A 22340-nucleotide genomic window follows, 5' to 3' on the forward strand; every position below is an offset into this window, starting at 1 on the left:
AGCATTACTTTGAGGACCCCCTGGCGAAAGAAAGGGCCAAGTGCACACTTCAAGCGCTACACCAGGGAAGAAAACCAGTGGCCGACTACGCCCTCGAATTCAAGGTCCTCGCAGGCAAAATCATGGAATGGTCTGAGGCCACCCTGATCGACATGTTCAAGTGTGGCCTCAACTGGGAGGTGCTTCAATGGGCACTCTACAGGGACGACCCAGCCTCCCTTCATGGGTGGATTTGCCTAGCCGGAAAAGCGGAGCATGCTCAGCGCACGTTCCTGCTCACAACCGCAGATGACAAAATCCCGCCCAGCACAAGAGGACCAGTCCCACAGTCGGGCCCAATCTGGCACGCAGACCAACAATGGAGGCTTGCCCGCGGGCAGTGTACCAGGTGTGGGAAGACGGGCCACCGAGCGGCGGACTGTTACAAAAACAGGACAACGGATCGCCCGCCCAGACCCACACCGAAGATGCCACACAAGCCATCCAACCCCCCCAGATGGCTGACAGGAGCGTTAGCAACCCCGGACGAGGACGCGGACGCCTACCTCGCAGGGGACGCGATCGACACCCAAGAACAGCCAGCGGAAAACGCTCCCCACCTGCTCTAAGCAGCGCCGCTGGGCAGGTGGTGAAGAAGGGGTGCAACAACCCCAGGGTGAGTGACGATTGCTCCATCTTGGCAGGGACAATTGAGCTCTCTTACAGCCCTAGAGCCATTGCGGCTGAAGCTATGGTGGATTCTGGGTGCTCCAGAAATCTGATCCACCTGGACATTGTTGCCGCACTAAAACTGCCTTGTTTCCCCCTCCCTAAACCACTGGCATTCCATCAACTAGACGGTTCTACAGAGCGGGGGGGGGGGGGAGACCGGCCACCCAGAGGACTGGAATGGTCACCCTGACAATGGGCACCCACAAGGAATCAATAAACTTTGTGGTGACCCAGATAGGGAAACCCATAATAGTCCTGGGGATCCACTGGCTAGCATGCAACAACCCACACATAGACTGGAGGACACGCTCCATCAAGTTCAAAGACAGGGTCTACCAGGCACCGACACCAGACAAACCATCTGCTCCGATGGTGGGGAGGGCAGAAGTCATCGACCACACCCACGACCCCCCCCCAAAGGACTGCCGGAGCAATATGCAGACTTTGCAGATGTCTTCAGAGAAGAGGAGGCGGACCAATTACCCCCCCACCGCAAGACGGACTGCACAATTGAACTGCTCCCAGACGTCCCATTACCCAAGCCCAAGATCTACCCCATGACCCAGAGAGAATTAGTGGCGCTGTGGGAATTCTTGGATAAAAACCTCTCCAGGGGCTTCATAGAACCAGCAAACTCGCCGGTTGGAGCACTCGTCCTATTTCGGGAAAAGAAGGACGGCACCCTGAGACTATGCACCGATTATCGCGGATTAAATTCCGCTTCCCTATCCAACAAATACCCCCTACCCCTCGTAAAGGACATGCTAGCACACCTGTCAAAGGGAAGGGTGTTTTCCAAACTCGACCTCCGCGAGGCGTATTACAGAATCCGCATCAGGGAGGGGGATGAGTGGAAAACAGCATTCAACTGCCCCTTGGGCTCCTTCCAATACAAGGTACTGCCATTCGGTCTTGCGGGGGCCCCGGGGGTCTTCATGCAACTCATCAACGAGGTACTGCATGAACACCTATTCAAGGGCGTACTGGCTTACCTGGATGATGTCCTTATCTACACGAGGACGCAGAGGGAACACGAGAGGTTGGTGAGGCAAGTCCTCACTAAGCTACGGAAAGCCAAACTCTACGCTAAGCTGTCCAAGTGTGAATTCCACAAATCGCGCTTGGACTACCTAGGGTACAGAATCTCTGACAAAGGCGTAGAAATGGACCCTGCGAAGGTCCAGGCAGTTTTGAGCTGGGAACGCCCACACACCAGGCGCCAGCTTCAAAGCTTCGTCAGGTTTGCGAATTTCTATAGGTCCTTCGCGAGGGGGTTCGTGGAAATCGCCCTACCCTTAACCAATTTGCTCAAGACCAAGGGCGTCGGGGAGACGCGCAAGGTAAAAAACCTGGGGGCCGTACTTAATTGGACTCCTGCCTGTCAAACCGCATTTGACAGGCTAAAAGCGCTGTTCACAGCAGAGCCAATCCTAGCTCACCCGGACTCCGAATGACCTTTTGTGGTGCAGGTGGACACCTCTGACTTCTCAATAGGTGCCATCCTGCTGCAAAAGGATTCCGCGGGAATCCTGAAGCCATGCGCCATTTCTTGAGGAAATTCTCGGAGACAGAGGCGCTGGCACATATGGGAAAAGGAAGCGTTTGTGGTTAAAGCAGCGCTGGAGGCTTGGCGTCACCTTTTGGAAGGGACGACTTGCCCGTTTGAGGTCTGGGCAGACCACCACAACCTCGAGGTGCTCCGTACGCCCCGGCACCTCAGTCCCAAGCAAATACGATGGGCTCAGTTCTTCAGCTGGTTCAACTTCCAGCTGAAGTTCATACCAGGCAAAAAGAACTTCCTGGCAGACGCACTCTCCCGACTGCCCCAGGATGCGGAGCCTATCTCCAACATTGTAGGGACGGTGCTTTCCGATTCCCAGCTGGGTATGGCAGCGGTCACCCGGGGTCGCGCTCGGGGACAGCCTGCCCCCCCTCACAAACAACTACGATGCAACCCGCCCCTAGACGCAGGCAACCTCTAATACCAGGGGGGCTACGGGCAGATTTCATAACGGCATTGAAATCTGACCCCTGGCTCCTCGCCAACCCCAACAAGGTAACCATGGACCAGGACCTCGCATGGGCGGAGGGAAGGCTATATGTACCCGACTCACAACGGCAGGTGATCCTCAACAGATCGCATGACAGCAAACAGGCTGGTCACTTCGGGTTCCTGAAAACCCTACACCTGACTCGGAGACAGTTTTGGTGGCCCTTGCTGAGGAAGGACGTCAAGATGTATGTGGCGTCCTGCCCAGTGTGCGCTATGGCCAAGCGACCAGCTGGCAAACCCCAGGGGCTGCTGCAACCCGTGGCTGAACCCTCCCACCCTTGGGATGAAATCTCAATGGACTTCATAGTCGACTTACCGCCCAGCCAAAATAAAACGGTCATTTGGGTGGTAAAAGACTACTTTTCAAAACAAGCGCATTTCATCCCCTGCGCCTCGATCCCGTCAGCCCAACAGCTGGCGAAACTGTTCCTAGTCCACGTGTACTGCCTACACGGATGCCCCTCCCGCTTGGTGACCGATAGGGGCACACAATTTACCTCGAGGTTTTGGCAGGTTTTTTTGAAACTGATAGGTACCCAGCAAGCCCTGTCAACTTCCTGGCATCCCCAGATGGACGGATCCACAGAGATCCTTAATGCCACACTGGAGCAATTCCTCCGCTCCTACATAAACTATCACCAAGATGACTGGGTAGACCTCCTCCCGTTTGCAGAGGTCGCATACAACAACACAATACACCAAAGCACCGGAAAACCCCCCTTTGGGTGGTGTCGGGTCGGGAGTTCATCCCCATCCCTGAACTACCTCAGCCTCCGTCCCCAACAGTGGCTGCCTGTGATTGGGGTGAGAAAATCGCAGATTCCTGGCGGGTCATCAAGGACGCGCTTAAAGAGGCACAAACAGCGTACAAATCACAAGCGGACAAACACCGGCGCCAGCAACCAACATTTCAGGTGGGGGACATGGTCTATCTATCCACCAGATTCATAAAATTGCCGCAACCATCGAAGAAGCTGGCCCCCAAGTTTATTGGACCATTCCAGGTGACACAAATAGTGAACTCAGTCACGGTGCGCTTGGACCTGCCCCATAATCTAAAGAGACTGCACCTGGTATTTCACTGCAGCTTACTCAAGCCGGCAAGTGATCCCTCCCGGTGGCACCCACGCACCCCCCCCACCAGTGATGATAGACGGGCAGCAACACTTCGAAGTAAAGGAGGTGCTTGACCCCCGCAAGCGGCGGGGCTCCCTCCAATACCTCGTAAAGTGGAAACACTTTCCACACCCTGAGTGGGTTGCTGCCCGTGACGTCCAGGCTCCTGACCTGATTCGCACCTTCCACACCGCCTACCCCTCCAAACCCGCGGCTTAACCTTCCTGAAGGGGGGCAGTATGTCATGATCACCGTTGCAATGCTTGTGGCATCGCAACGGCTCACATAACAATACAGGGAAATGGGTACCGGGCGGATTAAGGGAAAAGGCAACTAGCTAACAAAAGAGAGCAACAGGTGCTGGCAACAAAGTATCGACTCTAGCCAGAGGCAGGGAAGAGAGAGATACAATGTTGCAAAGAAGGTAATTGACAAGACCAGACCACGAGGCGCGCCCGAGCTGTCAAAAAGATTACGAACCTGATCGCCTGGCAATGAACCATCACCGGCTGGGAAAACAGTCAAGGAAACTCCCGAGGCACAGGAGGGGCTCCACAACCCCTCACCTACCGGCAACGGAACCAACGGGGCTCGGGGCACACCCGGAGTAAGAAGGGGTGGAGCGCTGACCGGCGCGGGCTATTTAAATCCCGTTCCGGCGCGCTCCACTCACTCTCAGCTTTTCTAAGGGCATGCATTCTATACTCAAATAAAACCAGAACCTAAGCCTACACTAGTGTCTGTGGTTTTACTGGGTAGCAGGCAGAGCCTGACAGCCTGGTAGAAAAGCCATTGCTGGTTTTTCAAGAGTAGTTTCTATGGAGAAGTTGGGTTTGCACATCTATAAACTGCAATAGAAAACAGTTAATGCGGACACAAGGCAGGCGAATAAAAATGGATATGCACATGCACTATTGAGTTTCATGCATATAGTGCTAATGCTGCTGAGGCTATAAATTCAAAGATTACCAGGACAATATGTCAACAGCTGCTCAGAGTTGCAGAATCAAATCAAATATAAATCAAATCAATCAATCAATCGGCCTGAAGCTCAACATCAGAGCAGAAAAAGTGAGCGTAGAGTGTATACACATGCACACAGACACGTACACTTGAGTTAATCAAGCCAGCACAGTGTGTTTTCAAAACAGCTTCATTGTACTGGTTATAACTTGTTTTTTTGCTCTTTGTTTTAACTTGTTAATTGATTTTGCTTTGGCAATGGCATCCACTGTTGTTTGCTGACTGCATTTAAAATACAAACATTCTGTGGTTTTAGTTGGTTTGCTCAAATTTTGATGTGCATGTAATTGGTACATGTTCTTACACTTTAAAGTTGTTGAACTTTCAGAGTAGATTTAATATTATAATGACTCTATGCTGGTCCAGCTGTATTTTTATTTATTTTTAGAATTGTGCATTTTCTGTAGTAACATGTTGGTTTGATCTACCAAGCTTCCCCTTTTTAGTCTGTTCAGGATCTAAAAAGACTTTAAAATGTGTTTGTCTGTGCATGATTACATATGAGTACCTGATACAGATTACAGACATTCAGAAAACTGTATGGTAGCATTGACCATTTAGTTGTCCACTGGATTTTTGCAGCCAAGATCTGATAGACCCGCCTTATCTTTAAAATTCTTTTTATAAGTTGGTTGACTGGCAACAGCCACTATGGGCTACCACATTGCTAATATTTAGCTCTGGAATGCTTTGTCATTTCTCCTATGGCTGCAACATTTGAAATATCTAGAGTTTTCTTCTCCAATTTCAAATTTTATCCCATTGGAACTCAATCAACTCAGAAAATTTGGATGGGACATTTTTGAATGGGACTTTTGTGAGCTGGAAATAAAGTATATTTTCCGTTTTGACCCTATTGTAGATATCAGTCTATTGACAATTTTTTATACCCCTCTGAAGTTGTGTGCAACTTCAAATCAATCTTCACTCCTAGCCAACTGCCTGGATATGCTCATGCAGTTTTCTAGGCAACATTTTTGGAAATGGTTTGCCCTTGCCTTCTTCCTAGATTTGAGAGAAAGTGACTGGTCCAAAGTCAGCCAGCTGGCTTTGTGCCTAAGGCAGGACTAGAACTCACAGTCTCCTGGTTTCTAGCCTGGTGCCTTTAACCACTACAGCAAACTGGCTCTCATCCTTCCACATACCTTATTGTAATTTCCCACATACTGTATTTCTACTGCATTACACATTTGTGGGCAAAAGTGAACTCACAAGCCTGATCTTCACAACATTTCTAAATTCCTTAGAAGCTGTTGTAAAACTAGCTTCTTGAAGATTGAGTTGGCAGCTGTGCAAAAGAATGGTAAAACTCAATAACTTAGCATCCCCCCCACAGTCACTTCCCAAATGATGCTGGGCAGTGCTATTTCCATTGAATTGCAAGCTATAGAACGATGTAGTGGGAAGCAATCATCATTTACCAGCTGATAGTTATTTAAGTGCATGAAGAGATAACAAGGTATAAAACTGATGAAGTGGTAGATAAGATTCAAAGGCTTTGGACCACAGTTACCAGCAGGCTACTGTTTGAAGCAATAGAGCTGGCAGGTCTATTGAAGTGGATATGAATACTTCAACAACTCAGGACTTGCCAAAGAACACCTGGTAATCCTACATTACTAGAAAGAATCAGTGGGCTTTGTTACTGTCTTCACAGATCCTTGCTGATCTTTAATTTCAATTGATAACCACAAAGGGAAAAACCCTCTTTTTCAAAGAGTCGAGGAGATATTTCTATGCCATGAGCATTATATGAATTAAGTCACTTAAGAAATATTAATGATATTGTAATACTCGTCCCAAATGCAAAGGTTTATAAAATCTTTGCAATTTGCCCAAGTCTTCCGTATCTCTAGAACAGCAAGCTGCTTTGGCTGCAGCATCCCTCTGTTGCCTTGAAGCAATTTGTTGGGAAGAGAAGCTTGATAGTGGTCAGTTGATCTCTCCCTTTGCTTTCCCAAAGGGCAGGTGCAAAAGAAACCAGATTTCCAGACCAGTGCTTTGCTCAAAACAGTCAAAATGGGGGTGGTGAACTGGGCTGGTTCAAGGAAGAAGAACCAGAAAATCCTCTCCCCATATTTCCCAGAAGCCTGGTGCAAAAATCTGCCTGCTTTTCACCATACCTCCAAGAGGCCCACAGGAGGGAGGAGGAGAATGAGAAAGCCCCCGTGCTTTCCCAGGACTGCCTGCCAGTCAGTCTTCTCTTGTTCCCTAAGATGTCTGATGCAGAATTCCCAGGTATGATTTTGCATTCTAGTTATTTTTTCCCAATTATTTTTCTCCTTGACTCTTGGCTTAAAAAAAATAAATCCTGCAGTTGCTGCTCCTTCATGTTATATTTCATCTTCTTGAGGGAACATGTCAGCCCTACAGGTAGACCAGATAAGGATCCCAACTCTACAGGAAGACTAGAACTATTTTTTATTGAGATAGGCTACAGCAACAGAATCTTGTAAGCCAGCTTGTGTTTTATCTTCCCTCTGTCTTATACCCCACTGAGTCAGAGAGGAGCCAGCCTGAGTCTTTTCCTAACACCATATCCCTTCCCGGAGCTTAAGGAGCACTTCTGCCATTGCTGTTTCTGTAATGGCTTCTGAATATTTCCTCCAAGGCCATCTTGAAGGCTAATGCTGAAAGCCAGTATAAAACTCTGGCTTCCTGAGTCATTCAGTCAACCTTCCTAGTGACAGGAAGGACAAGGACCCCTGTAGGTGGTTGTGGACTAGGCTTCCCATTTCCCAGCTCCATCTCAGAAACTCTAGGCACAACTACCTGATTTTCCACTGTCAGGCACTAATTATAGATAATTAGTGGTATCTAATTTTGCTGCAATGTGGGCTTTTTGCTCACAATAGGGGGAAGTTGAGGTGGGGAAGGAACTGTATAAGCATATGTGTATTTTATATTTAAAATAAACTTAACCAACTTGTTTTAAAGTTAGAGGAAGGGAAAATCAATCAGTTTAATTAAATTAATATAGTGTTTAATTCACATCATTTAACCTTTTCCCTGATATGACTACATTTCAGAAAGTATTATGGCAAACCCCTCAAAAACCATTGAAGCCCATGTTAAAAAAATGTGCATCTGTGGAATATGTCTGATCATCCATTTTCAGCCTGAGGATGACAGTTTAATAGTAACAAAATGCACATGATTATCTAACAGTTGGCAGTACTGTGGACATAATAATAATGTGTTCCTTTAGCTTGCTCTCTTATCAGGTCATCCTCTTCCATCCTAGGACCACTGGGTTGACTTTGAGAAGAAGAGATATGCTACAAAAATGCTGCACATATTTCAGGCCCCCAGGATGGTTCCAGACCAGCCAAAAGTTGGTTTACCTGACACTGACTTACTGATCTTTTTGGGAATCACTGAATGAGTTAAGCATTTAATTCATTTATCCAAGCAATACAAGGATGATGTGGGATTCATATCAGCAGAGTGCTTTCAAAGTCATGTGTGGAGGAACACCTGCTCTTATTAAGTCTATTTAAAACTGCTTTACTACCCTTACTATTATCTTTTCTTATTCACAATTGTCTTTCTTATTCAGAACCTCCTCCATTAGGCAGAGGTGGTGACTAAGAACACCCAATGAACTTCATAATTTCAATGCAGACTTCCCTAGTCCTATATTCAATTATGTATCTATATTTATTAAGCAGCTGAAAGACTTGGCTTTTATATATGCTTTTCATATAAACATTTACTGTATGAAATGGTCTCTATATAGTCTGCGTGCCAGGTATGTACCCCTACAGTGGCTATTTTAAAACACTACTATATTGCACCTGGGGCAGGCAACCGATTTCTTCCCCCTGATCATATATTTAGGGTTGTGTGACTCTGTAATGGTATGTGGGAATGACCTTGGGAGACAGGAGAACAAGCCGCAGCCAGGGCAACGATTGGATAAGCAGCAGCTTAGCCCACAGAAGGAGTGTGAGTGTGGTAAACGTCTCAGAAGGGACCCTCTCTAGTTTTCTTGGACTGTAAAGGCAAGGGGGGTGGGGGAGAGACATGTACTTTCAGACTTGCAAGAGTCTTTTAATTTAACCTTACAATAAAGTTAGAGCTAGTACTTCTGTGTATGCTTCTGGTATGGACTACCTTGCAAGGCTGACAGGCTCCCACCTTTCTGTTCAGTTCTTCTCCAGCTGCTGCAATGGAGCATCAAGAGGGTACTGCCTGTGTAGCCTGTAACTCTACACAGACTTTAAGAATAACTTCTATTTGGTTTCATAGGATACCCTGAGAGATGATTTATAGGTTACCCAAGAAAGGTTCAAAGGTTGGACAATCCACTATCAAGCTGACATGGAGAGGATCTGGGCTGGAAATCTTCTTCCAATCTCATGAGAGCAGGTTCCTTTGGAAAAACAGTTGTGATAGATCTGGTGAGAGATACATTTCAGTTAGAAACTAAGTTGCGGGGTTGAAAGGAGTGAGTAGTATACAAGGTTTCTGATCCTAAACGAGCTCCAGCATCCTGCATATTAAAATGTTTTATACCTGCATATTAAAACAATGAGAGGCAGTTTGGTGCAGTAGTTAAGGCACTGGGCTAGGAACTGGAAGACAGTGAGTTCTAGTCCCACCTTAGGCCCAAAGCCAGCTGGGTGACCCTGGGCCAGTCACTCTCTCTCAGCCCTAGGAAGGAGGCAGTTGCAAAGGACTTCCAAAAACCTTTGCCAAGAAAATTGCAGGGACTTGTCCAGGCAGTCTCCGAGAATCAGACACGATTGAACAGATTTAAAAAAAATTAAAACATTACATACCTTCTATATGATAAAGGTATTATACAGAGAAACAGTTCTGGATGTTGATAAAGAAATGACTGTCCAAAAGACTTCTGACCTAACTTGTCCTCTAAGCAATCTCTCTTTATTGTCCCCATATTACATAGTAATCAGAAACTAAGTGTAACATGCAGTAGACGAGCTAATAAATACATGGCAAATTTGAACCAAAACTCAGCAATCAGATACCCATTTCTCTCTCTCCCTTTCTCTCTCTCTCTCTCTCTCTGTGTATACACACACACACACACACACACACATATGCATATATATATATATATACACACACACACACACACACATATAAAAAAAATTCCCTTCTCACCCCTATGGGTGGTATGTGTCTTCCTCAACCTCGGGTCCTCTACCAGAGGCCTGGGAGTTTGAAGGTTCTACGCAGTATCTTAGCTGTTCCTAGCACTGCACTCTTCTGGACAGAGAGCTCTGATATTGCTCCTGGGATCTGTTGGAGCCACTCTCCCAGCTTGGGGGTCACAGCCCCAAGTGCCCCTACCACCACTGGAACCACTTCGGCCTTCACTTTCCACATCCTCTCCAGTTCCTCCTTCAGGCCCTGGTACTTCTCCAGCTTCTCATACTCCTCCTTCCTGATGTTGCTGTCACTTGGCACTGCTACATCTATCACCACCACTGTCTTTTGGTCCTTGTCCATTAACACACTGTCCGGTTGATTGGTCAGTACCTGCCTGTCTGTCTGGATCTGGAAGTCCCACAGGATCTTAGCCCTGTCATTCTCCACAACCTTCTGTGGAATCCCCAGTCTGGACTTGGGAGGGTCTAGCCCATACGCTGTGCAGATGTTCCTGTACACAATGCCAGCTACTTGGTTGTGCCGTTCAGTGTATGCTGTTCCTGCCTGCATCTTACACCCTGCCACTATGTGTTGGACTGTCTTTGAGGCCTCTCTGCACAGTCTGCACCTTGGGTCTTGTCTAGTGTGGTAGACCTCTGCTACCACATGTATATGTATATGTATATGTATATGTATATGTATATGTATATGTATATGTATATGTATATGTATATGTATATGTATATGTACACAGTATATATATGTGGTGTGTACCCCCATAAGATCATTGAATCTTGTGAGATTTCAGCAATTTTGACCCCAAGGTCCTATTAGACCATTGAATTCTTGCACCAGATTGTTGATCTCTTGTGGTCATTGTAATTTTGAGAATAAAATTTAATGTTTGTGTTCCTTGGAAGCTATTTAGGGGTATCACAGATGCTGTGAGAACTACAAACAGCACGCTGCCAAACCATGATTAGAATCAAGAGCTTCTCAATTCATAGCTTTCTATGGAAATGTCTGTTTCACATTTCATCCCATGCTGAAACAAGCAGGGAAAAGCCTTTTTTCAAAGGAATATAACACATAAACATATATTCAATTTCTCTATATTAGTTGGCTTTAGTAGCATGAGAAAGAAAATAGAATGTTGAATTAGTGCAATAACACACATAATATACCTTGTGCTTGATTCTAGTTTTCCCACTTACCTTTCATAAGGGCTTGGAAATTACAATAATTGGCTAGTGTCACAGTAATAAAATGCTGTGTGAAAAAAAAATTAGATGCTACTTAGGGTAGTCATAAACAATAGCTATGAACGTAGAGATTAAAAAAATAGTAGTGGTTCAGTAATAACCATAAACAGTAGTAATATATAGAATAATCTCATTTAAATAAGTCATGAGCAGAATAGTTGCCTTTTCTAGCTTTGGGGGAAAAGCTACTTTAAAAGACACCCTGAGTGGCTAAGTATTCATGCTATCACAACTTGACTCCTTTATGGTGGTCCAACCTTCTTTCTCTTACCTATCCAATGTTCTGAAGTTGTCTATTCTGAAGACTGTTGGCCTTCACTGTTTTAAGACTTTGTTACTGGTGCTGGGTGTTGAGGATCTTCACTTGAAGGCCTTACATCTCCATTCCCTTTTTAAGAATGTTTTCACCAGTGATGAAAGAAAGACACACTTCTAGATGGTAACTTCCAAAATTGAGTTATATCCTGTAGATCTGACTGATTAACAACTTCATTTAACCCTAAATGGCAATGGAAGGAGACAGTTAAATGAATGATGGGCTTGGAAAACTCATGGTCTGCTCACATCATTTTTAATGAGAATGATGCACTTAGAAGCAGCTGAGAAAAGCTTTTTTTTAAACTCTGAGATGCTTGTTCTTTATACCTCTTTGGGCCCTGAACTCACTTTACCCTTGCTTCGGTATTGCTCTGCTCATTGATTTACTGTCACAGGAGGGAGCAACACTAGCTACTGGGGTTATGAATGTGGCAGCTTATTTGTACTGTAAGAAAAGGAATTGCCCATATTACTCCATAATAAATTCTGTTTTGCTCTAATTTGTGGTGAGAAAAAGTGTATGTGAGGGGGAGAGAAATGACTATTTAGAATTTTTTTAGGGTGAAAAAGTATTTGGAGATATCTTTTTATCACGAGCAGTTGCTAAATAATAGAAAGGGTTCTTTAGAACAGGTAGTCTTGCATTTTGTCCCTAGTTCAGGACTGCCACCTGAAAAACCTGACTGTGGTCACTAAGATGGACCCAAGTTTGCTCTAGAACAAGGTCTTTCAGAGCAACAGGAAAGGAAAGAGTTCAGGAAACGTGGTTTGCTCTAATGATCAGACTTCAAAACTTGCATGGCTATAAATCTCTCTTGAAGTACATTTCTCTAACTTACAAAGAACATTTTTATTTTATTTCTGTTTTCTTGGGTATTAGCTACCTCACTCAGTTTTGTGAATTTTACAGATTTGATCAGTATTTACTCCACAACCTCATCCAAGTCATTAATAAAAAGATTGAAGAGCTGTGGTCCTAGAACTAAAACTTAGGGCATGTCATGAGATATGCTGCATTGGCCGCAAATGAGAAAAAAAAATACGTAGATTGAACTTCCAAAGTAAAGAATATCCTGGGTTCATGGTATCTAGTCATGCAAAGCACTGAAGCAGAAATTTATAATTATAAATTTTATAAGTATTATATTATTATACAGTAATACTTTTTAAAAGTACCTGTATATACTTGTAGATAAGCCAAACCAAAATACCATGAAAAATGAGCCACCATGGATAAGCCAATTGTGAAAATTTGAAATGGAATCTGTTCTGGAAAGCAACATTTATTGATACAAAATATGTAAACAAGTGAAGTCCTTCAGAACATATTAAAAAAAATATGAAAATTTTAAGGTTCAGCTAATCTGCTGGTGGCACATTTTTCATAATATTTTTGTTAAAAATTTGAGGGTTGGCTCATCTGTGGATGGGCTTAATCCACAAGTATATACAGTACTTTTGTCTACCAGTTTCACTGAAATACTGAGTTACATACTTACCAGCATATACACCAGACCAGGATTTCTCAAACAGGTTTCAGTGGAACCCCAGGGTTCCGCGAGAGGTCACTAGGGATTCCCTGGGAGATCATGATTTATTTAAAAAATTATTTCAAATTTGGGCAACTTCACATTAAAGAGGTAAGTTTCATTCTTTATTTTTAGTTTAAGAACACTGTTAGTGCATCTATACAGACATACACATGAGACGAATATAATAATTTGGTAACTTGCGGCCTATATTTGAGCCTGAATGTGCAGGGGTTTCCCGAAAAAGATTTCAAGGGTTCCTCCAGGGTCAAAAGGTTGAGAAAGGCTGCACCAGACCATTTGAGTTGGCAAGGGACATAAAATTACTGGGCTTCTGCTTCTCAACCAGATTTTTTTTTTTTTTGGTGCCTTCAGATCAGTGTTGACTCCTAGCAACTGCCTGGATTAATTCCCTGAAGTTTTCTTGGCAAGATTTTCAGAAGTGGTTTGCCCTTGCCTTTTTCCTAGGGCTGAGAGTGCCTGGCCTAAGATTGCTACAGGAGAAGTTTGCCAGATATGAAATAATGCATGCTAGATCTGCAGAGCCTAGTCCATGGATCAGCAGTGTTGGTCATTGCTAGGCTGTCAGTAGCACTACAGCCTTTTATGTGATGTCACAAGAACCACTTTTTAAAAAACCTAAGAAATATTTTACATAATTTAAAATAATTTAAAATGGCCAAAGGTTCATGAGAACATAGCTTGTGAGAATTCAGCTATTTTTAATTACTCTTTTAAAATGTAATTTCATGGGTCAATGATGACATCCAGTGAAGTTCTGAGGTCCATGGTTTCTGGCCACTTTGGTCTAAGTGACTGGCAGTGACTAGGAACAAAGGTAATAAAGGTCAACAGAGGGGACAGCAGATTTCATGATAGATGTAGTTTTCTGTCAATTCAAGGTTGGGTGGATAGCACTATATCTAGGGTACTGTGGAAAAGCTAATAGAGTTGCTTTCTACATTACGTTTCCTTCCCTTTGCACATCACAACCTTTTGGTGTCTGTCAGTTGTTAGTTTGGCTGGTCCCTATTTTCAAGTCAGATCTCTGAGCCAAGGATCAGCTTTGAAACCTTGTGGGCACGGGGAGATACTGATTTAAAAGATCCAATCTTTCCTATTCCTATCAGAATAGCCACATAGGGCAGTGCTCAGGGATCAGAAGGAAGGGGGCATGCTTGGACAACCCTAAAGTGGCCAGTAGAAGCTGGGCTGATCCCATTCTTACCATTCACTGATCATGCCATGTGATTATGCCAATGATTTAAAAATGTATTGAGATAAGGAGAAAGAATTACATTAACACTGAAACAGCTAAGGACAACTTAAGGCAGCCTCAGGCATGAGCTAGGAAATCAAATGAAGGCAACATCATGAGGGCATGGCAGAAAAAAGAGGTTGCCAGGACATAATTGTGCCATGGTTAGGTACAAGTGAGAAAAAGCCTCTCTGGTTCCTTAACACACAACTCTTTTGAAATTCTTGTCTCCAGCTCTTGTCTCTTGGTCTCCATGCAAAGACTTCTATCAATCTCCTCATCTTTTTTCAGCATTATTGATTCTTATGCTTCTTCTTTGACCTTCTGCCTTTCTCAGGCTCTTCTCTCTCAAATCCAGTCACTCAGTACTGACAGTGTTGTATCTGATCTATTTATCCTTTGCTGGACCCAACTTCTGATTGATATTAGGTTGGCAGTAGGTATTTTGAAGGAACTCCTCCTTTTAATTTTTACTCAAAAGCCGATAGAAATTATTTTAGAGTGAACTCAGTCACGTCCGCCTTTTGTAATAGCCACACTTAGGGTCTTTTGCTATTAGTACAGTTACCTTCCAAAGGTCCTACTTGTGTTTGAAACTCTTATTCTGTTCCCAAGCCTTCTAATAATGCATTGGAAACTTTCCTGATCCAATCAGATCTCAGGTATATACTGTAAACTGTTTTTTTTCAGAACACAGAGAAAGGTAACTGATTTTTTTTCCTGTTGAGTCAAAATAAAGATGGTGGCTTGCTACCAGGATTGGCATCTCCATGAAGCTTTGGTGCAATGCCCATTGAAAGTTGCTGAAATTGTGCAAATCCAGTGACAGTTGGGGATCAAGGAATACTCCCAAACTGTGAAGCAGCCCTTCTTGAGAGAGTATAAACCTACGCAGAATAGGATTCTTCAGCTGTCCAGCCTTTTTCTTACCAACAGCACCAGAAGCCTTCAATGAAGAAATCCAACATCTTTAGAGTACAAGTTGCAAGCCATTATAGCAGATTCAAAGTTTCCATCTTGCATCTCTTTCTCCTGCCCGTGTACCATAACTGGCTGAGAGCTTTTCAGTTTGTGGATTGTTATTGTAACAGACCATGGTGTTTCCCTCTGACCTTGACCAGTCTAGCCTTACAATTGCATTCCCCCATCTTCTTTCCAGCACAGATTATCCACCAAGTTTACCAAAGCAGTCATTGTACTATAGTATATTGTGGATGAACTGTATTTAATCAATGTACAAGTGGTCCTTGTTTAATTACCACTCATTCAGTGACCGTTCAAACTTAAAAAGGTGCTGAATGAGTGGAAGTTACAACCAGTACTCATGCTTACATTGGTTGCAGCATCCTGCAGTCATTAATCACCATTTGTGACCTCCTTTGCCAGCTTCCTACAAGCAAAGTCAATGGAGAAACCAGCAGGAGGTTGCAAATGGCAACCATGTGACATCCTTGCTTAACAACCAATGGTGATTCACTTAACAATGGCAACTGGAAGTGCTGGAATTTCTGTTGCTAAGCAGTGCAGTCACTGACATTGCACTTTATGACTGCATTGCTTAGCGACAGAAATTCCAGTCCCAATTAAATGAGGACTACCTGTATTAATCTCTTCAACTGCCAAAATAACTCTAGGTAGTGAAATCATGTTGAAATGTATTAAAAAATCATTTTCATCCAGACACATCTGGAACTGTGAGATGACTAGCTTCTCAGTCATGTTACTGAGGAATGGAATATTGGTGACTGGCTTATAATTAGAAAGATCTTCTGAGTCATGGAGGTATTGATGACCAATGTGGGTCTCATTTCTCTACACACCCTGCCATCACCATTGAAGCCAAAGAGATGAAGAATCCATACTGTTATTGGCAAAAATCAGGTGCCAGTATTGGAAGTTGACCCTCAACTCTCCCCTTAGGCAGAAGCCATTAATAACAACAGCCTGTGTGAGTACATATGATTTGGATAACATCAGCCTAGCTGCTCCATGTGTCCTACTATGAAGAGCATGGGCTTGCCCTCTCCCCAGTTGCTGCTGAGCCTTGTAACTACATGCCACATCACCTCATCACCAGCTGCTAGGTTTCTGGAAGAAGTAACTTCACCTGCTGATTAAATCCATCATGGATTTGCGTCTGCTTCTTTCTTCCCACCCCTGGAACAATTAGGCAGCAGAATGTATAAATAGGTGCCATCTTGTGTCTTGATGGCATTGAAATCAGCAGGCTTGTTAACAAGTGTTGCTGGCAGTTATAATCCAATGTACGCTAAACCCTGTTGTCAGCACGGCCAGCATGTGATGAATTGCAGTCGTATAAAAGGTGTTGTATGGGAAATGTGTTGGCAGGGTAACAAAACCCAGTTGTCTGCTAAATATGTGTGTAAGGTTTGGTAAGCTTGTACTAGATTTGGAATTTCTTTTTTAGTAGTTAATTCTCCAGAAATGGGAACTTGTGCTCTTTCTGATGAAAACTCTTTCTCTCGTTTGTTATAGGTGTGCATCTGTTCGCTATAGTGCAGACCTGCCGGCGACAAGCATCATTATCACTTTTCACAATGAGGCTCGCTCCACCTTGCTCCGCACAGTGAAAAGGTACCTTATACTTTTAGACCTTACCTAATACATGCAAGAACTAAACTCCACTGTAATCCACGCGGTTTATTCCATGTAAAAAGAGAATAATGTAACATTGAAATCCCAGGCACAGTCAGTAAGAAGAAAGTCCTGTTGGACTCAGCATGACATATGTCTGAATAAATTTGTCCCCATTTGGCTGTTAAGCTCTTTTAATATTAAAAAGAGCATCTGGATAGGCATTTGCTCAGATCCATGGGCTATTTGTTCATCAGAAGATGCGGCGTTCACCCAAATTGTTTGATCTTTGTTCTACATCCTTCTGGATTTTTAGAGGCATTGCTCTTTGTGAATTCATAACATTATTATCAGGATCATTTTAAAACAAAACAAAAACTTTAATCCTGTACTTGCATTTCACACACACACCATTTTTAAATTAAATACTTCAAATCACTATCATCAGCAACCACCACTATTTATAATATAATAATAATAATAATAATAGTCTATGTACTTCAAGTTGCCCCACATTTTACAGAAACCTTGATATCTTTTCAACAGTGGTGTATAACACTGCATGTAGGGTGGATTCAGAGACAGAAAGGTTTTAGATTAAAGCAGGTTTATTACAAGGAAAAGAAATCAAATGGTAGCAAAACATGAAATAAAATATTTCTTGAAAAATATACTTTCCTCCTAGGAACTGGGTATGTACTTGCATGAATTATAGAGTTCCAAGAATCTATTTCTCAGTGTAAAAGTTCTATGGCCTTGAAGGCTGGCCACCTTGAATAACACACATTATGCAGATTCCAGAGCAAAGAAACAGATATTTAAAACAACAAGTAATAAGTAACTACCTTTTCCCCCAAGGTTTTCTTTGAAACTGTATCTGGACCTCCAAAGTGCTGAAGTCCTATCACTTAATGGAGGACCCTATCTGATTATCATCTGCTGGGCTAAATAAATTATTTTTCAATAAGTCAGAAAAAGGTATGGGGCCCAAGCATTTCCCTCTACCCTTACAGCTGCTGCCTTCTTTTACTTTGGCTTCAGTGCTTTGATCCTAAAAGGTTTCCTATAATACTGAAAGTGTTGGTTTAATGACTTATTTGCTGGAAGCGCAGATGGAAATAGAATTTTTGATGGCAAGACAGGATGTAAATGTAATAGGTAAAGATTGCTAAATGGTTTTAAAAAACTCTTGCAGAGATAGGGAATTAATTGGTCATAAGGTAGTCATGACCTGGTAGGAACAGCTGATAACTGCTAAATGCTAGCCAACTTCATTCTTTTCCCATCCTTGGGCCCTGGGAAAGAGCTAAATATGCACAATGCCTGGCACAATTCTTAAAAGTACATTCCCTTTAACTTGGTAGCTCTGGCTTTCTTTTTACGGCAAAGAAATGCTTCCGCCAACCACTTTCCCAATTTATTTCTAAGCAAGATTATTTACTCTTTCATTTTTCTAGAAAAAACAGCCCTTTGCTCTTTGATATATTTAAAATTCACTCAAAGTGTCCCTTTAGCAGTCTACCAAGTCAGGGAAATAATTTTTCTGTGGTCATAAAAATAGTGGGGAAGGGGGTGGTGTGGTGGATGGAGAGCCAGTGAGAATGAATCTCAGCTGGAAGGCAACAGAGAACTCTGACATTAATCCATTATTCATTAGAACTCCTTTCCGTCACTTTGGGCCTTGTGGTCTTGGAGAAAACTGCTTTGTGAATAATAACAGGGCTTTTGATGTGCATTTTATCTCAGGACTGCAAACAGAAGGATGGCACTGCACACTAGTGAGAATAAATGTTCTGCAATGATCCCGCTATTCTTCTTGGGGCATTTGCTCCCTGGGAGCAGTAGGCAGGTGGCAGGGAGGTCAAGACAGTTTTGTGCTCCCCAGTGCTATAAACCAATGAGCCAAACAAGTGACCATTTGCTTTCTTGATACCCAGAAGTTCCTGCCTGAAACAGTTGCTTTACAAGTAGTCCTCAGGTTATGATGGCAATTGGGACCAGAACTGCCTTTGCTAAACAACGCAGTCATAAAGTACGACATCACATGACCATGTCACTTAGTGATGGCAGCCCCAGCACTCCTGGTTGCCATTGCTAAGTGAGGACTGTGTGGGTTGTTAAGCAAGGACCTCAAGTGACTGACTTCCAGCTTCCTGCTGACTTCCTTATTGACTTTGCTTGTGAGAAACCAGCAGGGAATGTCAGAAATTGGAATCCCATGACTGTGGCTCACTGCGACGTCATAATCGTGAGCCAGGTGCAATCATGTGACCGCGGGATGCTGTGACGACCCGAACTCCAAGGATCTGTCTTAAATCCCATTTGTTTAGCATTGTTGCAAGTTTGAACGGTCGCTGAACAAGTGGCCTTAACCTGAGGACCACCTGAACTGTTTCACTCAAGGGAGGCCAACCTCTGAGATAGCATGTACAAGTTGAATTCGAAGTAGGAATGGACTTAATTGTCAAATTGCTAATTCCAAATACTAGCTGAAAATCAATTCCTTCCCATTCTGTGGATCCTTTCCCATAATCTCTGTCTTAAATGAACAAGAGTTGCTGGTCAGAGTTGGCAAAAAGGCCTCATTGACTCTATCATATTCAGTTGTCCAGAGCTGGACCATGGGATTAAGGACGATGCACCAGTGCATCTTGACCCCCATTAAACTCTGATGATCTTCAGTGGCTTTGGGAGTCATTATAAATGCAAGTCTTTCCACCTGATGATAAAGTGCAATTTGTGTCTCTGCCACAGTTTACAAAGAGAATCAAGGGTAAAGAGAAGATGAGCAGGCATTCATGCATGACATTGAATATCTACCAGATTTTGTATGGTCAGAATCAGGACTGATTGATCTTGACCCTTTGCATAATAAGGTGGTCCAACCAAAGATGATTGGGGTGGGGTGGGGTGGGGTGGGATGCAGTTTCATTTATAAGGTTGAAGAGCAAGGCTGCAGGAGTCTGCAGTATGACTGGAGCCAAAGGCAAGCACCCCATTTATGCAGTGAGGAATAAAATCCTGATGAGAAGGTATTGCTGACTCCCAGTGAGAAAGAAAACCCTTGGGCCTGACTTCCATTTTTCCCAGCGTGCTGTGATTTTTCTCAGTCTCATGGACCTCCCACTGTGTTCCTTTCTATATATGCAGCTCTTCAGGCAGTGTACAAATCAATTACAACAACTTATAAAAGAAAATAGAAAGCCAACTTACAACACAGCACAATATGGTAAAAATTGGCGGCAGCAGTAATAAGGGCAATAAATACAGCACACAATCACGGGAATAAGCAGCAATAAAACACCGAGGTTCTAAAACCACTAAGGTGTTTCTTAAAATGCCGGCGGGGGGGGGGGGGGATAACTTCTATAGGGCACAAAAAGGGCCACAGTGTATAGGCATCAGGGAGGCCTCTCTGGGGAGTCTGTTCCACAAACAGAACTCTAGAGGCGAGGTGATAAGTGCAATAAGCAAATGAATTTTGTGTTTGCGGGAAAATTCAGCAGAAGGAAAAAATTCACCTAGGAAACAGTTTCTGATATTGGAGTACTTCCATGGGAAGAATGCCCCCACCTCACTCTATTGTGACCTTTTGAATGAATTCCTAACCTGTATTTGGGGGGCAGGGGGTGGGCTTGTGTGTCTTATGCATCTCAGCTCTCTTATTTATTTAATCGGATTTTTTTTCATGCTGCTCGACTCCAACTGACTCTGGGCAGCTCACAAAGTAAAAGAAACAACAACACAAAAACAACAAATAAATACAAATGCCATAAAAAAATAATTAAAAATGACAAAATTCATCTTTTGCTCTGTTTCTTTTATTCTTGGTTTTCTGGTACTTAAAAAAAAAAAAGTACAGAAACCAAAACTCTAGCAAGGTTTCCATGGTGCTTGAGGTAAGCCATGTATCTCAATAAAATGGTTCAGAATGCACTCAGCTAGGCATGAATTATTACTGTGAGTATAATTGCTGCCGCCTTTACTTTACTCAGCCAGTGCCCCTTCCTCTTAGTAATTACTGTGAAGTGCCGTGAGGTATGTGAAGTATGAAAAAGGCTGTTCTGTTCCAAATATTGTCTTCTTGCAAGCCTGCACAGGACTGCAGCAAATCTGGCAAGCAGGAAATGGTAGTGTAAAAATTGCACTGTCTGCTTATTTGTAATGTCTGGTCACGCTCTAATACAGAACTATTTTCCCCCCCAAAAATGCAGCCAGTTGATTAGGCCTTCCATGACAATTAAGAGCTGATTTGATTTGATTAATTAGCCGTTCTGGTAGCACCTGTTGAAAATTACATGCAATTAAATTGTTAGAGATGATTACAGAGTTGTTTTCCTAAACAGAAGTTTAATGTCACTTTGGGGAATGGCAGTGATGGAGTCCGACTGATGAGAAATGTTAAAGCCCAAATCTTTAGAGCTAGCTAATGAGTTTCTAGGCTTCACATGAGTGGTTGGAAGCCCCACAGGACTTCTCTTTCAAAAATGGTGAGACTCAAAGAGTAAATTTGAAATCTTGGGCTAATGAGCAGGTCTGAAAACAAGCATCCAGGTAGCCCTGATGAATTTAATGACTAAGGCTGGGGAGTCTCTGGTTTAAATAAGTGTGCTAGGCTAAATCCAGCACTTGGTTGCCTGCAGAAGCTTTGTAAGCAATTGCCTTCAAACAGACTGCTGGTATTTTCATATGTTCAAAATCTTTTTTAAAATAGAATATTGTACCTTAAGCAAGATTCCTTTTTTATATGTTTTTATTAAAAGTTTTAAGAACAATAATAAGAACTACAACAAACTAAATTAGAACAGAAAAAGTAAAAAAGAAATAACATAAAAAGATAACAGTGCAATAAGAAACAAAAATAGAAGAAAATAGAAAAAGAAAGAGCAAGATATAAAGGAAAAGATAAAGACATAAAGAAGTGGCTTCCAATGTATTCACAGCAGTTATAACTGCAATTATATTTTACCCTCTCTTGAAAGTTACATCATGACCCTCTTCTTTCTATAATCTATCCTGTCTAATCATCAAAACCATAAATCACAAATTCATTTTTTTTTGTTTTTATGCGAAAAGTCCATAAGGGGTTTCCTGTCACCAATAAATGTAGGCATTGTCTCTACTCTAATCAAAGAAGTCAATTTATCCATCTCAGCAAGATCTGTCAATTTCACCAACCATTCCTCCATGGTGGGTGGTGCTGAATCTTTCCATTGTTGTGCATATAATAATCTCACTGCAGTAATCATGTATTGAAATAATCTTCCATGACTCTTTTCTAACTGTGTATCCTTCAGTCCTAAAAGGAAAAGTTCTGGCTTCAATTGAACATTCATCTTTAAAATCCTCTGTATCCA

General features: G+C 43.0%; 1 protein-coding gene across 1 annotated transcript in view; it reads left to right on the forward strand.

The window, feature by feature from the left end:
• The window catches only part of GALNT16 (polypeptide N-acetylgalactosaminyltransferase 16), a 171044-nt gene that overhangs the window by 92108 nt on the left and 56596 nt on the right, over positions 1–22340 (forward strand). Inside the window, exon 3 of the mRNA XM_063289812.1 lies at positions 16885–16983. Within this exon, the coding sequence (XP_063145882.1) occupies positions 16885–16983 (99 nt within the window). The remainder of the gene's footprint in view (positions 1–16884; positions 16984–22340) is intronic.

This window comes from Candoia aspera, chromosome 1, assembly GCF_035149785.1.
Source record: "Candoia aspera isolate rCanAsp1 chromosome 1, rCanAsp1.hap2, whole genome shotgun sequence".
Classification (NCBI taxonomy): domain Eukaryota; kingdom Metazoa; phylum Chordata; class Lepidosauria; order Squamata; family Boidae; genus Candoia; species Candoia aspera.